Source organism: Amblyomma americanum, chromosome 8 (assembly GCF_052857255.1).
Source record: "Amblyomma americanum isolate KBUSLIRL-KWMA chromosome 8, ASM5285725v1, whole genome shotgun sequence".
In the NCBI taxonomy this organism is placed as follows: Eukaryota; Metazoa; Arthropoda; class Arachnida; order Ixodida; family Ixodidae; genus Amblyomma; species Amblyomma americanum.
This window is the reverse complement of record NC_135504.1, coordinates 37,321,417-37,341,897: the sequence shown is the minus strand read 5'-3', so window position 1 is coordinate 37,341,897 and position 20,481 is coordinate 37,321,417. Positions and strand designations below refer to the sequence as shown.

The 20,481-nt window shown below is 48.2% G+C and overlaps 1 protein-coding gene across 1 annotated transcript in view; it reads right to left on the bottom strand.

Annotated features, from left to right (window-relative positions):
- Positions 1–1,133: 1,133 nt before the first annotated feature.
- unk (RING finger protein unk) overlaps positions 1,134–20,481 on the bottom strand; it is a 34,586-nt gene continuing 15,238 nt past the window's right edge. The window contains 5 exon segments of the mRNA XM_077634509.1: positions 1,134–10,064; positions 12,683–12,847; positions 15,698–15,772; positions 16,268–16,492; positions 17,085–17,233. Of these exon segments, the coding sequence (XP_077490635.1) occupies positions 9,888–10,064; positions 12,683–12,847; positions 15,698–15,772; positions 16,268–16,492; positions 17,085–17,233 (791 nt within the window). The 3' untranslated portion in view covers positions 1,134–9,887.

The following is a 20,481-nucleotide window of genomic DNA, read 5'->3' as shown; positions in this document are numbered from 1 at the left end:
GACAGTCATATAGTTACATGACAGTCATATAGTTACTGAAACCAGGCCACTGCTGTAGGTTTCCATAAGCAAGACTAACTGAATCCTTTTTTGATGGTTAGCAAATGCATACAAATATACCTTTGGGAGTAGCCAGTAGGGAGTTAAAATTTTGGAAGTATATATTAGCAACATCTGGTGTAGGGGCAGCAGTACCCAAAAAATACTGCATGCCCGCCCATCGGTAACCTGGCAACCCATGGGCCACCAAATTTCAGATAAACAGACATTTTTTTTTTATAATGCTTAACACAGCCAGCCGAGATATTCCCAACTGGTGCGATTACAAGAGCTCGGGTGTACACAAATGTCAGTCATAATGCTAGAGGTACTGTCAGCAACAAATGAAATGGGAACAGCGAAACGAACTTCTAGATGAGGGAGACCACATACTAGCACACTTGGATTTCCACTTGGATGGCACGAAGGCAACTTCGTGGAAGTGTTAATGCGCCCCACCCTTATTTCTTCTGCAGCAGCTATTTTTGTATTACTTGCTTTTGCATTACATGTATCCTGTTTGCGAGAAAACCGACGCCTACCCAACCAGACTGACTTCCGTCGAAGATCCTGTTTACGTATCCCGTTTACGTTTCATTTGTTACTGGTAGTACAGTCGTCCACACACCTGTTTAGAGTGCTCGGTGTACCGGGGTGTACACTTGGGTCATTTAAGATGACCTAGCTTGGCACCTGATCTTAACGTGCATGCACATTAACATAGACTGTGTTTAACTCATTTCTTTAAAATATGGATCAGGCCCACAACAGAGCACGCCGGTCGAGCGCTGTAGACAGGGTTGTGAGCGCCTGTACATTACGAAGCACCTCACTAACATAGCTAGCACCAGCTATCAGGCTAAGTAATTCTGTCCAGACTTTGTTACTGAGCATTCATTTGTATGAGCCCAACACCACAAGTCACGATCATTAGGAAGCCGCATGCCAAGGTGGGCAGCGCAAGTCCGCAGTCTCCAACAGCACATGCCATGCCTACAAAAAAACCTGAAGTCAAAATGCAAGCTGTAGCTATAATGGTGGTAAGCAAATGTGCATGTTGCATGTTTAAAAAGGAGTCGACGCAGACCCATGTAAAATCCTATAGTTGATTTTATTTACATAATTATGCCTAAATTTTAAGAATTATATCCATTACACAAAATCCTTGTGATGAGAGAAACAAAGGAGAAAAGAAGCCACAATAAACATCTCGACTATGATCCTACATGAACACAACAGCAATTTCTTTTCCTCCATCTTAGTTGACTTTGATGCCACAGAGAATGCACAAAAATAAACATACGACTCCACAATTTCTCCATACACACACACAAGAAGTGACACCAGCAAAGGTAAAGCGTCGAGGGAAAAAGAAACCGTCCTGTTTCCCTCGAGGGTGCAAAAAAAATTGTAAAAAAAGGAAACGGGCGTCACAAACAATGCAGGCCAGACAGCTCTAGACAACTTTTAAACTTGATCAGCAATGAATGTAGTCAGCGAATTCATTTCTCAATGCCTGAACAAAAAGGGATCATTGGATGCTTCAATGGACAAAAAAAATGTTTTAGCTGGATGTTGTACAACTAAACCAGGACATTGTAAAAACGCAATAGAGATTCATAGACATATGCATCACCACCAGTGTGTATTGCAAAAAATTTTAAAACATGAAGAAAGAAAACTTCATGATCCCAAGCAGCAATACTTTGTCTAACAATTCTGAGTTTACATGCATTTTTTTTTCCTCTCCTTGCATCTGGCACACATCGATGATTGCGCAATGCCTTGAAGGGCCAGCCAATCTCTTCCCAGCCCCGTCCTCCAAGCTGTCATTTTGCCTTTGCATAGACCTGCTAAAAAGCTATGGAACTCCCAATTCGACAAAAATAGTATTGCCCCAGCAAAAATATCTAGCTATGACGAGCCGGTGTTTTTCCAGCTCTTTTAGCCCGCCCTCGCACCAAAAAGAAACTTGCCACAGAACAGCTTAGCACAAGATGACGCCTATGTACATGTAAAAACACCCATAAACACTGGAGGTTGTGGTACTGGTAGTAGTTACCTAACATCACGATAGCAGTCAATCGAATCAGCGTCATCACAGCGCGCCACGATAATGAAGAAACAAGAAAAGCCTAACAACCGACCTACTACCCAGCGTGACAGTCTTGTGATGCGTGACCTGCAAGGCTCTTTCACTTTCTCAATAAAATCTACGGCTGAAGACTCGGCAATCAAACTCTTCGATACGTCGATGAGAGAAGGACGATTCCATAAAAATCAAGCCACGGTGAAAACTCGCACCAGAGCGCCATGTGCACCTCGGGCACCTCGTTTTGCCCTCTGGTTCAAGACGTCTCTCGCATTTGTTGCGAACACCACAGTACGCACAGCCACATCACAATCAGGCGGAAAATCTCGAGACATCTCTCCAGAGGTCAAAAGCACGGCCATGGTGTTGTCATGCGCCGAAACATGACAAACACAAGTGTAGCCACCAACAGAACTATATAAATACAAACAATGAGCAGCCAACAAATGACAAAAATAGACAATAGACAATATGCGATATTTGGCCAGGTACAAAATAATAAGGAAGCACATAGGACCGGCGGTACATCTCAAGTAAGCTGCAATTAACAAGACACCGTTTTCCTTTGGAGTGAACACAACGTGCAAAACAAAAAAATCCTGTTAATATATTTAGAATTACCTTACAAAAATATAACGCATGCAGGTCAAAACTTGGTCAAATCGATTTCGAAACTGCATGTGAACAGCGTATCGTTATCTTTCATGCGCAATCTTGCAGACATCCCCGCATAGCCTACGTCACTCTCTGCCCAAAGAATTGTGTTCCTTAGGGAAACGTGCTTCAAGCTATAGCGACGCCCGTGTGAGCAAAAACAAATTTAAAAAGAATGTCTTGCAAGTCACCTATAGTGACCCATTATAACTCTCTAGATTTGCTTAAATATGGCAGCTTTTTCTTAAATCCTAGTCAACTACTACAGAAACGAAGCCTAGTGGCAATGCGGAGAAAACTTGTTAAGCATTCGCGTCACGCCCGTTGCTTCGTGCACCTCACCTTCAATGCAGCGAGCACTTCTGCTTCACAGCGATTTCAACAGCAGCGAAAAGGACCCTAATGTTGTCAAGGGCCAAACTAAACCTGTTCGCAAGGCGGCCACCAGATTATTTTCCAAAATAGTCTTAAGATAAGCCCTTCCCGGTTGTGCATTCTTAAAATCTGTCAGCCTATCATGTTTACCTGGAAAGGGATATAAAAAATTCCTGAACTACTCAAGAATAGATGTCATTTTTCAAGTACATTGTAAATGTACTTTTTTTTGTGCCCAAGACAACACTAGGCCCTCACTTGTATGGAGATTTTGCATTGTACCTACAAGTACCTTACTTTGTGCATGTAGTTTGCAGTTAGAAGCACAGAGTGTTTGAGAATGCGCACACCCGTCATTAATAGGAAATCAAGGGCAGATCCAATGACCCTTTTAAATGTGAACCAATTGCCAGTTGACCTAGTCGAACCCTATGGGCAATAACTCACAACGGGCTCCGACATTCCTGCGAGACGTTTGTTTTTCAAAGCACAGCCGTTTTTTTTTTCTTCAAGGCCCCAGCAACTACAGGCGTGACACAAACAGCTTCAAGTTTCCTCAGTGTGCGTAAAAAGTTTGCACAGATAACTTTGGAAATAAAAAGAAGAACAAAACGAAGGTGGTAAACAAACACAGAGACACAACTCGCAGAACCAACAACACATACGCTTTGCAACCACCACCTAAATGTGATCAAGCACAACTAAAAATGAGACAGACAAAATGAAAAACAAAAACAGAGTTTTGAAAAAGGATCGCACAGCATAGCAGACAACTGATGGCGAGCTACGAATTGCACAACCTGGCTTGGTGACGGTGAGCCACCCATGAAACGGCACAAAGCGGCCGTCGTCTACCTCAGGTTGGCACGATAAAGGCCGTCCGTGACGCCATCAACACTTGTCTCGGGAGACCGTTGCTAGAGTGAAGATGTGAAGAGACCACTTCCCAATGGTCCTAACAACACCAATGACGGATACAACAGAGGTACGCCACGACAGGGAATGGAACACAGCACGTCACGAGCCTGACAAAGCTACCAAGAGATTCGACAGTGTGCTGCTGCTGTCGCTGCTAGGAGACCTTCAGCATCACGTTCCGCGCTGCCAACAAAGGAGCAAGTGCCAACGACATCGAATCACCAGAGTGCACACTCATTGTGTCAGCGGGCTTTGCAATTACTACTACACTGTGGTTTGTGTGTGAGCACCTTTAACCGTGGTCAGTGACAACGCACAGTGGTGCACACCCCAAAGGTTACGAGACCGTGTTGATGGCATGACGGAGGGCCTTGCTGTGAAATGTACCAGGCAGCACCGATGTTCAAAAGGGCCTTCACACGGTCGCTAAACGAGCACAACCGAAGCAGGAATCCCCGCAGGTCTGCAATGCGTCGTTTAATCCCCAGCGACGCACAATGACCCTTCACTTAGAAAATTGAAAAAAATTTTAGTTTTTTTTTTCGCCCCAACGTTTACTCGTATACCTTTTGTTCCTACAAGTTTACAATAATGACCTAGTTTGTGTGTAATGCCAGTGTGAGTGTATTTCCTCTGCTGTAGTTGTCGTTTGGGGGGGGGGTCAGTGGAGTCGTGTTGAACGGTCGCGCACGTCTCGTGCGTTCACGCACCTCGTGACGCAAGAGTGTTTAGGGAAAAGAGGTTGTTAGAGCCTGTGTAGCATGAGAAAAAGTACAGAGGAGCCATCGCCACAAGGAGGGAAAACTTGCGGCCGCTCTTATTTACAGCAATTAAAAGAAAAATAAAAAGAGTAAAGAAAAACGGGAGACTTCTCCGTCCTTGTCTGCATCCACACCAGCGGCACACCTGCCATGTCACACACCTATCCCTGTGGGGATTTGAAACTCACTTTCAAAGTTAGAATGCAGCACAGTGGAATAGCCAGTTAAGCCCTCGACTGCACATCTCCTCGCCACAGCCATTTCACGATCAGAACTTGGCCGCCTGCCCCGTAAAGACCTTTAGTGAAGCCACTCGTGGAACAGTCCCACAAAGCAACGGCCTTCACGCGCCACCTTGCAAGGGCAGGCACCACGAAACGAAGCCAGAGACGGAAGGAAGTCAGAGGTGAAACGACAAAGACATTGGTGCAGCGCGACCTCGTGTTGTTAGTTGTGCGTTTGATACGAAGTAGCCTTCGAAGTTGTTTTTATAGTAAGAGGCGCGGGGGAAAAATTGGAATAGAAAAATAGCTCAGAAGAGTGATAGAGAGGAACTCTTAAAAAAAAAAAAAAAAAGACTCCCCAACACCGAACTTAAACACGGAGAGTCTTCTACTCCCGAGACGCGCCTGGGATGGGGGGGGGGGGGGAACCAGGGTGTCGGGCAGAGGACATGCACATACAACAACCAGGGGAGTCCTTCCCCACCCCCTCCCAGCAAAAAGGGACACACCATTGATAATGAAAAGAAAAACAAAAGAACACAAAGCAAACATGACCTAACTGTGCATTCAATTTGTTAGTTTTAAATTTACACCTATAGCTTTTTTTTTTTTCCTCCGTTCTTGTGAAAATTCCTATAAATCCATTTTTTTTTCCACCATAATAAAAGTTGTTCTTGTCACGCACCGTCAGCACCTCGGATGGGTGCGAGGGGAAAGACAGAGAGAGAGAGAGAACCCCTGAAATAAGAAGAGTAACCACACCCCTGCTGAGGCAGCCCGCTCTTCATAGATAGTACATTATAATAGATATTCATAAATACATTATTACTATAACTATCCATAAAGCTGGTATATAAGCACTAAATCTTCAGGCCGTGGGAAAAGAAACCCTCTCCTGCCCAAGCACAACAATATAAATTCCACTAGTACATCCGAGGAGAGAACGGACAATGAGGGTGAGGGGAAAATGTGTAAGGAGAATGGAGGAGGGAAAAAAGGGTAAAACAAAAGGGGAAAAAAAGGAACTATACTAACACACAGGCCTCCCCTTCCTGCCAACCTCGTACCACGGCACTGCATTTCAGCCTATGCCCAAAGAACGCACCTGGCGTGAACTACGGTAAGAACATACATAGCAGCGTATGGGAGAAGCTACCGTTGATGACGCAACACTACAAGGGGTAGACAGGGAGTGCAGTCAGGAACTAGGGAGTGTCGTGCAGTAAAGGAAGCCACAGCTGCAGACAACTTTAGCGCTTTGACTTTTGGTTACCAACTTGGGGAGACTAACTACTGCAGACACACGTGTACATAGACAGCTGTATAACACATAGGCGGGTAGGGCAAAAGTTCACCAAGAAACAACCGGCAAGCAAAGAAACGGATAACACGGCTGTGAAGAAGCATCATAATCTGTAATCCTACTTTTTTTTCTTCAGAGGGAAGAGCAAGACATCGTTTGAAAACAGCAGCCTAAAACGAAGTGGGTTTGGAGAACGCGCTGAAACATCCCGAAACGGCAGCGAATAAATGCAGCTCCACTAGCTCCCATCGCGCATCTACTCCACTTCCGACCCAAGCCGGTGCACCTTGCTCAAAGCAAGCTGCCAGCCACCCGCGCTACTTGCTCACAGCTAATGCAGGCCAACCACTGCCACTGTCTCAGTAGTCGAGAGTGACAGGCCTCGGCAATCCGGGGCAGCAACTCGTCAAAGATGAACCTTCTTCCCACTGTCCTCGGTCTCTCTCTCTACATGGCCCGCACATACAGAGATGACATCAATGCCAAGAGGACATTTCCGCCAAGGTGCACAGACCATGCTCGCATGTAAGAAAAAAAGAAGAAAAAAAACACTCCGGAGAAGTTGCACTCGCTTCCTGACAAGTGAACCACGGATGTCGTTGGAAGAGCTTGCTGCCGAGCAGAAACTGTGGTCCCGCTCCGACGACAGCACTCAAAGCCGAGGCAACACCCAAGCCAACCAACACCAGCGGCTCCACCTACGTCGTGGTGTACCCCACACAGAGACACAACTTGAAAGCACATTCCCACATCGTCGGCAATCTTCATCCGCCAGTTCCACCATTTCCTTTCTCAAAACACTCAGTTGGAAAGCGGCGCCATGTTTCTTGTGCCAATCCACCACAGAGTACACAGACACGAGACGACGGGCTGGTCCCCGTTTGTGCCCCAGCTTCACCCTCACTCGAGAGTTATCCAACATGCGCAGCACGCATCCCAGGAGAGAAAGGGCAGGCAAGAGAACGTACTGTCACCACCACCCAGTTGGTGAAGTGAGGGGTGTAGGGGCGAGCCAGGAAAAAAAAAAAAAGAAAATCACTTGAGAAATGAAAAGTTAATGCTAAAAACCTAGCTAATAACACACAAAAAAAAATCTAGGAAGAAAAAAATGTGGATGTCCTTCCCTACAACAGCCTTCCCAGATGCAGTCTGATCTTCAACACACCTTGCTACACGCAGCTTCACCAGTCAGCGCTTTCATGCTAAAGATCAACCACAGTAAAATTTAATTCTGAAGACAAATCGCCCACCTGACAACACCACTGCTTACACCAAGGTTACTTTCATTTACCACTGAGGCACGCCGGCCAGCTTACAAGTTGTAGGTGGGTTTGTAAAACTTCATCCATTACTAAAATACAGCGCTGATCAATTTTAGCGCCCGCCACATCGAAAAAAAAAAGAATAAAAACAACAGCATGTTAATCAAATTTCGTAATGACAAAGGCAGGCCTGAAAGTTACCTTCGCATGACCAAAGTCCGAAACATCACTACAGTCGAGAAGGTACCCAACAATCCTTCATATGTTTGAAATCCCCAATCAAACGAAACTGACTCCCCAAATCAGAAAAGCTTTTTTTTTTACAAAAAAAAAAAAGTCCATCAGGTTTCACGACCGCAAAGTTGCTATTTTGCAACAGCAATTACGTACCCTACCACATTCAGAACTCTCTACACAGCATCACTGCTCACAATGCCATATTGTATGCCCCAGCAGAATTCAACGTCAACATTGCTCTCAAAAACTGATCAAGAAGCTCACTTGCTCAGTCTAAAATGGACCACACCAAACACACAATTTCGCACAAGTGACATGGCCAAAGTTGAAAGCCGCTTTGAGCTACCACTGCATAAATCACCAGCAGTGTTATCTGCCAGCGGAAACACACACACAAAAGAAAAAAAAATTATCAGAGACCATGACTGCATCTTCAGTGTCCGCCATCTCTCAGCGTGCAGAAGTATATGCCAACACTTCAGCATGAGAAAAAAAAAAGAAAGCACTCCGATCTCATGCCAGCCGCCAAACTACGATGTGGCATGTCAAGGTAATGCCACTCTTAAGCCTGTTTCACACGCAAGCGAACAGCTCGCGAATTCCGCCGCGGCGGCGAATACACCCTCTCTCAAGCAGCGGAGAAAGCTCCAGCGGCTGAAGCGGCGAGGTTCGGGCAAGTTGGAAATTTTCGTGGCGGCGACACGGCAGCACCGCATCTCAACTAATGACGGCCCGGCGTTCCCACGCGAGTTTGTACGCCGCACGTGCGAACTTTTGTTTAAAAAATAAATTGCATAAAGAGCTGTTTAATGCTTAAAACGCAAGAATTATATTTATTTAAATAAACTGTGAAAAGAAATGACAAAATAATGCTTATATATTACGCTTTTTTGTGTTTGCAGGCCACCAAAGCTGGTTGCAAGCACATATCTTTTGCCAGCAACATTGGTTGGCAACAATGTTGCCAGCAACATTGGTTTTCGCGGCGGTGGGAAACGTGCAGCGGCGATGCATGTGAAACGAAACCTCGCGGACCGCTTCGCAGCGCCGCGTCGCTGTTCGCCAATTCGCTTGCATGTGAACCGCCCTTTAGTGCTGTCCATACCCAACAGCCGCCAGTGAATGCCAACCAAAGCAATGAGCAATTTGCGATCATAACCAGCACTGTCCCAGAGACATATAAAAAACAGCGCTTCTCAAACTCGGCCACTGAAGGGGGAAAATTCTGTGCACCACTTTTTCCAGACTGGTGTTATACGTGGAACTGCTGTTGATAACCAGCACTGTTTCAAATTTGCCAGTGCTGGGCTGCGGAAACCAGCGAGTCATTGTGTCTGGATGAGCTGCTCGTTCCAATTCAATGCCAATTCAATGCCGGCTTGCTCTCCCCTCCGCACAGATGCCTTATCAGCGAGAAGCTCAACATGACGGCTCTGTTGACACAACACTCCGCAAAAACAAGCCAGCATTTCCAAAAGTTTGCCTCCACTATGACCAACTCCGCTGGTACAGAGCAATTGAAAAGTCCCGCACAAAAGCATTCAAAACCGCATACATGTCTGCACCAAGGTCTTGCGAGTCGAAACCAGCAAACGAAGGTATGTCACCCAAAACTACGGTCAGATTCAACGTCACAAAATCAAGCGCAGGTGCTGGTCCAGGAGCACGTTCACGAGGGAAGGGAGCCCAAGGGGGACTTCGCGTCCCTGGTGGGGGTGCACTCCCCAGTGACACAGCTAAGATGTCCCGTCTACGTTCTCTCTTCGAGCAAAGCGCCACTTCTCCACCCTCTTTCCATGTAGGTTCCAGCTAATTCGCTGCAGCCAAAACACACCGCCCACCACACATCTGCAAGCAGGCCGTTCGGGGTGCGACTCAACACAAACTCTAGTCACAACAGGGAGAGACAGAGGGAAAAAAAAAAGAAAAAAAGTTACGGAAGGAGAGGAGGAATTGCACGCCGCCCCACTGACCGGGAAAGCGCTCGCGCTCGTTCTACTACAACAGCAGCACTGCCACAGCCTACAGGGACATGGGCATGGTGTTGCGGGCCACGTCGCAGCTGCAGTAGGGGCACTTGGTGGTGACAGCCGCACACGTGCCGCACAGCACCAGGTGGTTGCAGGGCAGCACCGCCACACTGCGGCTCTGCTGCTGGCACACCAGGCACTTGCTCTTGCACTGCTGCTGGTACAGGACCTGTTGCGTGGAAGTGGCGCAAGGAAAAAAAAAAAAGTGTAGGAATGGACATCAGCTCCCTTCATTACTTACTCATTAAAAAATGTAGACACATTCAGCGACGAGGTTCAGCAAATAATAATAATAATACTAACAATAATGATAAAAAAAGTATGCACCTGAGTATGTGTGTTAAGCTTCATTCACAATTCACAATTTCGTCCTTTCGTCCAAGCAGTAACCATATACAGTAATCCCTCGTTATAACGGAATCGCTTTACTCAAAATATCGCTTTATTCGAAATTTCTTCCAGTCCCGACCCAAACGCATGCATTTCAAGCCGCACTGCTGGAAGCGCACGAAGAGCCTGATCCGCTCAGAGCGAAGTGGTGAACGGAGGCATCGCCGCCGCCGACCCTTTTGCGCATGCAGTATCAAATTAATACCACCGATGAATTAGTCTCAAGCAGGTACAGTTCAAGCCATAAAAGTACCAAACCCACGACCGACGACCTGCCTAGTAACGGGTACCAAGCGAGTGCCGAGTGCCCCCAGCTTTTTACAGCATAGCGAATGGCAGCTGTCAAATTCCATGGTGCAGCGTGGCCGAACCGTTAATCTCGGTCGCTATCGGAGCGCTGGTGTCCCCCATGATCGAATCCACACGAAAATAATGTTTTTCTGATGTTTTGCGATGCCGGAAAACCGCGGTCTCTTGGATGCCGAAAAGTGGAAAAAAAAAAGACCGTGAGCAGGCTTGCGCCGTAACATTCCATGGCGTGCGCTCGATGAGCGTAGTTTTACCGCTCTAAAGAGTACTTCTGGCGCTGAAACATGCCAAAAAAGCACAAAGTAAGTGTCCCTCCGATTATCGGCCCCCTCACACTTGCGAGTCGCACAACGTCTGCGACTGTTTCGGTCTAAAAGCGAAAGTCGCAAACGGTCGCATTGGTCGAAAAGCGATAGTTACAGGCCAGTCGCTCACTGCTCGATTTTCCAGCACTGCGACTGTGAGTCGCAAACCGCTGAACCAAACAGCGAGCAAGCCGAGCTTTTGGCAACAACGCCGACCGCGGACGCGCCGAGCAACGAACTGAGCTGCTCCCTGGCTGCCGTAGTCGTCGCTAAGCCTAACCATTTCACATCAGCCAAAGCAGCAGACAAAACTTTAGAAAGCGCGCGAACGTCATTTTCGAGAGTTTTCGCTTCCAACCCGCAGGTCGCGCTTGCAAGTGTGAAAAACGGCGTTATCGAGCTGCTGCCTGGTTGCAAGCGATTGCTGGTCGCATGCCCTTTGCCATGTTCGACGCGAGCAGCTAGGTTAACGAATTGGGAAGACGACTTCGGGGAAGCCAGTCTAGAAATTTGCTCACCGCTCGCCATAATCGCCCTGCATCGCAATAAAACACCGCCCCTAGCTGCGTTGCACTTTTGACGGTGCAAATCGACCGATAACTTGCCGAAAACACAAAAATTCTGAGCGTCGCCAGCGGCAAGTCAGGCTCTCAACATGGTGGGTCAACGCAACCATTGTGTTTCCCCGGCGATTTTCTCGAGCCGGTCATGCTCGATTCACGCCGTCCAACTAGACAAACGGTCCAAATGCGGGGTAGGGTCCATTGAATTTTGTTCCTAGACATTTGTCAACAGCACGTACGCGACGCAATGCGCACACCAACACTTGAACCATAGAACTAGCACAGTGTCGTCAACAACTGTGCGCCGAATCGTTTGCTAACTTCACGGCTGCACACCTCGGGAAAAAATTTCCCAGTAATTATGCAAAGCCCTTACTACAAGACCGTTCAGTTTTCACAACTGCACTGCGTATCCACAATGAGTGGCTAATCGCTTTTTTTTAGCACAACAAACACAACCTCAGACTCGAGCCACGGCATTTGCGGGGCTTTCCAGCACGATGCTGTTGTAGTCTTCCGTGACCTCCCCCTTAAAAGCAGCCACTGCCTTCGAAATAACCCGAAATGCTCCCATAAAAGTGGCCACTGCCTTCGCAATTCGAAATGCCCCGAAGGTTGAATGCATGAACGGCGACCACGGCCTCGTGCAATGCTTGATCAGATTAGAGCAGGGGTTGCACGCGCCCAGTAAGAGCTTGAAACAGCCAAAGCTCACTGCCTTTCTTTTTTGCACCTGAATAAAGTTTTGCTTCACCAAATACATTGTATTTTGACTTCCTTGCATTTGCGGCGCAATTAAAGCTCGACTGCTTTAGCTTTTCTCGGGTGGTCGCTTATATCGAGTAACCACTTATAATGGATTTTTTCGCCGTGCCGCTGACTTCATTATAACGAGGAATTACCCTATACTGTATGAACGCGTGTAAGGGCCGCACCCGCGTACGGGCCACATCCCGTTTTCCCCAAGGAAATATTAAAATATATATATTTATATGGTAAATAAAATTAATGAAGGTCTGCACTCATATTTGTTTTGCGAGTACCTTAACATCCACTTTTCATCCCGCAAACATCTATGCGACATTCTTACAAAGGTTCGTCCTGCAAAAGCCTATGCCCCACTCTTATCAATGGGCAGACGCAGGGGGAGCACAGACATATCCCACTGCAATCAGGGTAGACGGCAAAAGTCGTGGGAGGCACCATGGCGGGACACTGACCTTGTCGACGGCATCTAAGTCAGCACGCAGCTGCTCTTGGAGCAGGCGCAGCTGTGCAGCCGGCAGCTTCTCGAGCTCCTGCAACCGCAGGGGGCCAAAGCCAGTCGCCCGCCCAGACGCCAGGGCCTCCAGTTCCTTTTGCAGCATTGCCATCTGTCCTAGAGCCTGCACGTTGCGCACAAGGCATGGGGAACAAGAGGCGGCTATCACCAAGCGCTCTTTGCAATGAAAAGGGAGTATGAAAGCAATAATCATCACTACCACTAGCAGCACTGGTTACTGCCACTGCAGAACAAAGCCCTTTACCTGTGATTCTCAATCTGTACTGAGCACTCTACATGAAGAAAACTACCACAAAAACCCACATCCATTAGGATCTTTTCTTTTCTCCAGGTTTTAGCACATCAAATTTCCGTTTTTGTACTATATGCGGATCCAAACAATTTTCAGCCCACACGTCCAGTTCTGGTTTCGTTATTATTCAGCGTCGTCACCATCAGGCTTCCAGCGACAGGAGGCGCTAACCAGAGGCAGCATCAGCTGGATATTTCAATGGTTTCAATTTCAGTGCCATTTCACCGTACTGACCTCACAACGGCCGCACTATCAAGGTAGGAAAATTGCACCTTGCGCAATGTAGAGACCACGAAAACAGTACTTGGCTGCTTTAAGGGGGGGGGGGGGGAAGCAATCACAAGCACTCCTACATGGCCTGGATGAGGTAGGGAGAGCCAAGGTTTAGGGAGAGCTGCAGTTACTGCCGTCGGTTGGCTGAAAGAGGCTTCTCCAGACACGCCCTGCAGCTGGATCGTGGACACTTGGGCCAGCATTCCCAAAAAGCTTGTCGGTCGGAAGAAAAACATTTTTGTTTTTCCGGTTTTTGCTATCTTCAAATAACACCTCGCATTATAGGCGAGTCCATAATATATCCGGGTCTTTACGGTAGTTGAGAAGCGTTAATGGAGCCACAACAAGCAGGGAGGGCACATTTCTGTTCCCCAACACTGAGCACCACTGTCACAGGCTTCTCAGAGCCAGCTCGGCATTGAAGAACCCTCCATACTTCTTGCATTTCTCATAGTGCCAACTTTTCATCATCACAAGCCAAACAGCACCGACAAAAGGACAAAAATTTCTTTTGGAGCTCTTCCTTTATCCCTGTCCTGTGCCAGCCACGGCTCACCTATCTCAGCAAACTTCCTCTGGTCAGTTACACCCTAGTTTTCCTTCCGCTGAAACGAAGTCAGTCATCCTTAGCAGATACCGTATAAACGCGTGTAAAGGCCGCACTTTTTTTTTCCAGATTTGAGGGCCAATTTTCGGGGTGCAGCCCATACACGCGATTTACGAAAAAAAACTTTTTTCTTTAAGTAAAAACACCAATCGGGAAATCAGTGGCATTTATTCTACACACTCGCGGTGTATTCCCACTCCAAGCTGATGCTGTGCTCCGGTACACGCTCATTCCACTAGTCGCGCAGCACATCTGCTGTCAACGCGTAGCCGTTGGTCCGCACTTCCATCACTTAGCAGAGCAGCTCTTCTTCCAGTTCAGGAAACTTGCACGGCTTGCCTCGGAAAGAGCGCTTTTTGTAGCTTGTGTTCCTCAATTCATCCTTGTGTTGCACCATCGTCGGAGACACTTCTCGGCCACATCGAATTTCCTGCCCACTGCACGCTTGCCGTGTCCGATAGCAAACTCCCAGCCGTGTAGCTATTAAGGTGCTTGCCTTACTGTGCCAAAACTGCTAAAGCTACAATGCTCCGCAGCAGCACACGAAAGCCACAACTAACAACCGTGCCTTTGACAGCAACAAAACGCTAGAGCTGGTGATACTGATGCCGATATGAATAGCGGGAGCTCGCGGCGGAGTTAAAAGTTGATGATGATGACCGATAATGAGCCGCAGCCTCTGGCGCCATCCGTGGGCAACACGTGGAAGCTCCTGTGCGCATGCGTCACCTCCGCGATGAAGCGCGCCATTGCTCGCAGCCGGAGCTGATCACGGAGGCCACGGAACGTAAATTTCGAAGGCTATTCCCGCATGGGCTGTGTGGAAAGTATGGGTGCGGCCCTTACACGCATTTTTACGGTAAGCACCAGTCAGGTCATCCGTTATCTCCAAGACAGATCCCACCCAGATCCATTAATTCTCCTGCTGTATCACAAACTCATTGTCATAACTTATAAGGAATGAACAAAGCACCTCTTTAGTGTGTTTGCAAGTGTACAAAAATACTGCCACTGCTCACGACGACATGCGGAGCAGGCAGCTGCACTTAAATGCATGTGAACTATGATGATCTGCTCATGCCCAATTGCGGAGCTTTGTCTCCTACACATGGTCTGTGCCATAGCCAACACACAAAATGACAGGACAGGACAGATTCCTTTCGGAGAATGCAGCCTGTAAACACCAGCCCTCAAATCCCAAAAAGAGACCCTATAGCCACCGGTACCACCGGGTTCTCATGATGTTGCGGTTGATCCCTTGCACATAGAAGCGTGACATCAGGCTGTCAGGTGCTACTAGATTAAACGTGGATTGAGGGGGTAGCCTTCACGGTGTCACGACAAACAGGCAATGCGTGTTATGTTGGGTTTCATGGCACATAGGCTCCAGGTAAAGAAAAATGTTTTCTGCAGACTTTTCTTAGAATTACTAATTATCGGTGGTGTAGAGAGTGTGTAAAACACTGTCTTGTACTACCTAATGATGAAGGAAGAAAGAACTCTTATGAATGGCTAATATTAAGAGCTTTGAAGAAGATTGGGTAGTCTCAAACAGGCAATGCTACTACAGGCTGGAGGGTACCCTTCGTTCTTGACTTGTATCCGACTACAGATGCATGAGGGAATAAAGACTTCGGCCTCCTGCACCACCAAACAAATAAATGCACAACAGACCTCGCATGGAAACACCTCGCACGAACAATGCCAATACATCTCGTTCATTACAATGAACATGATGAATTCATGCGTGAACACGAGACAAAAACAGGCGAAGAACGCACCTCATCCCGTTGGCATTCAGCCACCTTTTCCCTATGCTTGGCTTCTTCTACTTCCCGCTTCCATGCCTCATACACCTGCCAAAGAAAAAACAAATTGAAACCGGTAGTTTGCAGCGCACATTCAAAAGTTATCAGATATCCTAAACGGACAACTATGGCCAGCATACCACAACCCGAGACCAAGGTGCATAAATGTTATTCAACAGTGGCACCCAGCTATGTTAGCAAATTCAGCTCCCTGAAAAAACCGTCGGGAAAAGACAGCGAGTGCCGTGAAATGCAGACATCCTTACTTTAGAGCACACACATTCTCCATCTACACAGTGCTCAAACTCTAGATACCTTCACTAACTTCCGCAACTAAAAGGCCTATAGTGACTAAACATTTAGGAGCTGCTGCTAAGGGCACGTCCAGTATAACAGCAAAGCCAAAATGAATGAGTCCCCTTCAAGTGACAAGTTTTACTGCTGGCTTGTTATAAAGGCAACAAAAGGGAACACAACCAGCCACGTGCATGCAGTCTGCAAAGAGGGAAACGGCAGCGAAAGGGAGAGGGAAGGTGTCCTCACGGCTCGCGCCTGCACCAGGCCTTCTTCCCAGGAGCCCGGCATCGGCTGGTGCAGCCCAGGGGGTGCCTTGGGGGCCAGCCGATCGTCCCAGAGCAAGTGTGACGAGGACGGGGACGACAGGGACGCCCCCTGGCTGAAGTCGTACATGCCCGGGAACCCGCCACCAGACGGGTACTTGGGCCCCGAGAAGGAGCCGCCCGATTGGCTGTAGAAGGCCGCGGCCGCCTGCACCACCAACAACAACAAACACGGTCACCAAGAACAAGTGTAAACATACTCGTGACACATTTGCCGAGGAACATCTGGTGCCCTGCAACGGAAGTTCACTGGGTAGCGCACCAAAAAACTTCCCTTAAAGGGGCTCTGAGACGCCTTCCGAGGAGAGCACATAAACTCATTTAATCACTGCACTGTGTTGCCATGAAAACCAGAGCCAAATAATACTATTCTACAAGCAGCAGACGACCCACAATCACGCATCAAAGTTGGTGAGCCCTTCCCGGTGACTTTTTGATGCTCGCACCCTCCTCCGTCCGCCGCATCATGCATAGACAAGGTGAGAGGTGGCCATTGGTTAGATTCTTTCAGACATCAGGCAGCTACCGTGGCCGCGGCCAATAAGCCGCTTAGCTCTGGCGGGTCGGGAAGCTCCGCTCCCAGAGGGGGGTCGGCGAAGGAGCGCCTACCTTCCAGCGTGCAAAAAGTGACGAGAGGAGAGGGAAAGGCACGAAGACGCTGAAATTCAAATTTTGACAACAGATAACTGATAGAACAATGCCTACAAGCATTTCGCAACCGCTGCCGCGTGGCGCCTCACCTTGTCCATGGCGTGGTCGTGACTTGATTGAAGGCCAAGGCTGTGGGGCAGGGAACCTACGGGGGGCGACATGTTGCCCCCGAGCCGGCGGTTGCAGTGCATGCCACTCGCCCCAGGAATGTTCATAGGCGCCGAACTTCCTAACAAGCCTGCATGGGAAGTCACCATTCCCTTTCTCAGACTTGGAATAAAGGCTATCCTATGAGACAAGAGAGAAGAATCACACGAGACAAGCGCAGGTACACAGAAAAGAGCCACATGTAGAAGAAATGAAATCTAAAAGAGTGCTGTGAGGGGCTAGTTGGTACGACATTATGGAAACAATGAATAACTGCGCAAAATGGACGGGACAAGAGAGAAGAATCACACGAGACAAGCGCAGGTACACAGAAAAGCCAATGAGGTAACATCAAACATCAAAGCCCTATGAGGTAACATCAAAACTGATAATGGTGAAACATCAAAGGGTGAACAAAATTCACCGGACCTTTACCCATGCGGGAATGCAAACTTCGGCAGCAGATTCGGGCAGCAATCAGTACTCTGGGTAGGAGAGTGGGATTTCTGCTGCATTGAAACCACTACACATGCATTAGCGCCGCAGGTAAGCTCTAGTGATTGCCTTTTGCTGACTGCGTTGAAGTAGCCAGGTGCAGAAACCCCAAGGGGTGTGTGTGGTGTTATAGGTAGTCATGGGGATCGGGAGGCAGACAATGCTGCTGTGATTTCGCCAAATGTTCCATATACAGTTGCCAATGTAAAATCTTCAATGCGGGCATTTATGTACCTTAAGAAAAGTGGAAATTAATTATTGTGTAGCAGGAAAGATCTACCTTGGTTTGCAGTTAAAACCCGAGACCAAAACCTCGATGGGGCTTCCTCATGGATTGATGACTAAGCAATAGATTTTTCACATGTCGTGGTTACACTGTAGGCTTTAATACACAATATAAATGAGGGCTTCAGATTATAATTTCGACCACCTAGGCACACTTTTTCAACTACAAGGCCTCCCAAAAAAATGGAAGCTCCACTGTGCAATCCCTTTTCAATCACTCACGAGTACCACTGACAGCAACTAATATGTACTGATTTGACAAAATTGCATCGCAGCGCCACCCCCCAGTCATGCCAGGGCCCACCAAGACAGCTGACAAAAGGACTTTTTTTTTTTTTGATCTCCAGACATGTCAGCTGGCTCGTTTTGATGCGTCGTACCCATTTTCAGCGAAACGCCAAACGGTGCCACAGTTGCAGCGAGCCCATGACACTTTTCTTCACTCCTCCTGATTTCACTGATTTCTGAGTCATGGTATAGTGGAACAAGAGCATTGAAAGGAGACAATTTTAGGTGAGGCAGTTTTTGTTGATGACCCCTGACTTTACCACACCCAAACTACTCAGCTTAGCTGTGCGCACAACCCAAAGTTGTGTGAAGACTTGCCATGCCTCCTAACAAACCAAACATGTTCAGCACGTACCATATTTACACGACTGTAAGTCGACTCGAATGTAAGTCAACCCCCCCCAAATCGCATGTCCAAAAAAAAAAAAAAAGTTTGACGCGAATGTAAGTCGACACCCCCCAATCGCACGTCCGAAAAAAAAAAAAAAAAAACACCGGTGGAGCGCTTCAAGAACGAAAATTGCATAGATGGGCTATTCATCCTCACTTGAGCCATCTTCAGTAGTACTGCTGTCGTCGTCGTCGTCGTCGTCGCCGCCGCCGCGATCCCACAGCACATCGTCCTTCATGGAAAGCCCGCACTTCCTAAATGACCGCACCACGACATCGCGTGTAACGGCCGCCCAAGCGGAAATCACCCACCCGCACACAGCCGCCAGGGAGGCTCTCTTCACGTGCCCCGTTGGCGTAAGTTCCCGCCCTTCTGCCGCCAGCCACTCATACTCACGCCGGAGCAAGTCCTGGAATGGCTTGTTAATGCCAACGTCTAGCGGCTGCAGCTGCCATGTCAGACCGCCGGGAATCACCAGCATATCTGTATCTTCTTTTCGGAGCTCTGCCTTCACTTTCGCGGTAAGGTGGCCGCGAAATGAGTCCAGCACAAGGAGGTTCGGATTGCGATTTTTGAGGGATGCCCCTGGCCTCAAAAGCCACACCCGACGGTACCAATCAATAACTTAGTCGTCCGTCATAAAGCCTTTTTCGTTCACTTGCACAATCACACCTTTCGGGAACATTTCCTTTGGCATAGTTTTTCTTTTGAAGACGATGTACGGTTGGAGCTTTGTGCCATCTGCCAAGCATGATAGCATAACAGTGAACCGAAGTTTCTCGTTTCCTGTCGTGAGAAGCTTAACCTCGCGAGTTCCCCTCACGCTCACTGTTGTGTTGCTCGTCATGTCGAAGTAGACGGGAGTCTGGTCCGCATTGCCAATTTGGCCAAGCAGGTATCGCCGCGAGTCGCGGAGCTTGAGGTAGTGCCTATGGAAGGCGATAACTTTCTCCTCGTAAGCAGCAGGCAGCTTCTAACATACACTAGTACGCCGACGAAGAGAGAAGCCAGCCCTCTTCATAAATTTCGAAGCCCAAGCCCTGCTGGCTTTGAAGTCTGTTCGGAGTATTCCAGCTTCCGCAGCAAAGACCCGGGCTTGTTGCGTGATCATTTCGCATGTCACTGCAAGGGACCGATCACGTATTTCGGTGACATACGCTGCAAGCTTGACCTCCAGCTCCAGAAAGCGTCCCGACTTCGGCCCGCGGAAACCTCTTCGCTTGGAGTCGCAATCGAAAATTTTGTCTCGCTGCTTCCGCCACTCCCGCACCAACCGTTCAGAAACGTCGAACTTGGGGTCTGCCACGCAGTTGTTGGTTTCTTCGGAGTAAATGATGGCCTCCCTCTTGAACGCTGCAGTGAATGACCACCGAATGCTTTTCGAACCTGGAGAGCTCATGGCGAAGCACGCGGCCGGCAGTCGAGTCAAAAGCACCAACTCCAAGTACCACCAAACAGTGATCGGTGTCGGGGCGTCGGCTCTTCCAGCAAACATCGGCATTCCCCAGAAGCGCCGCTGTTACATATTGAGCAACCAACTGAAATAGTGGCTCTTCCATCAGCTAGCGACACTCCCGGGCGCTGGCGCAGACTCCGCGATTGGAACAGCGGGACAGCGGCCCTTCCCGTGAGTGAAATGAAATGAAATTGGTTTTGGGGGAAAGGAAGTGGCGCAGTATTTGTCTCAAATATCGGGGGAAACCCAGTTGTAAGGGAAGAGATAAATGAGGGAGTGAAAGAAGAAAGGAAGAGAGAGGTGCTGTAGTGAAGGGCGCCCGAATAATTTCAACCACCTGGGGATCCTTATCCTGCTGTACTGACATCGCACAGCACACAGGGGCCTTTGCGTTTCGCTTCCATCGAAACGCTGCCGCCGCGGT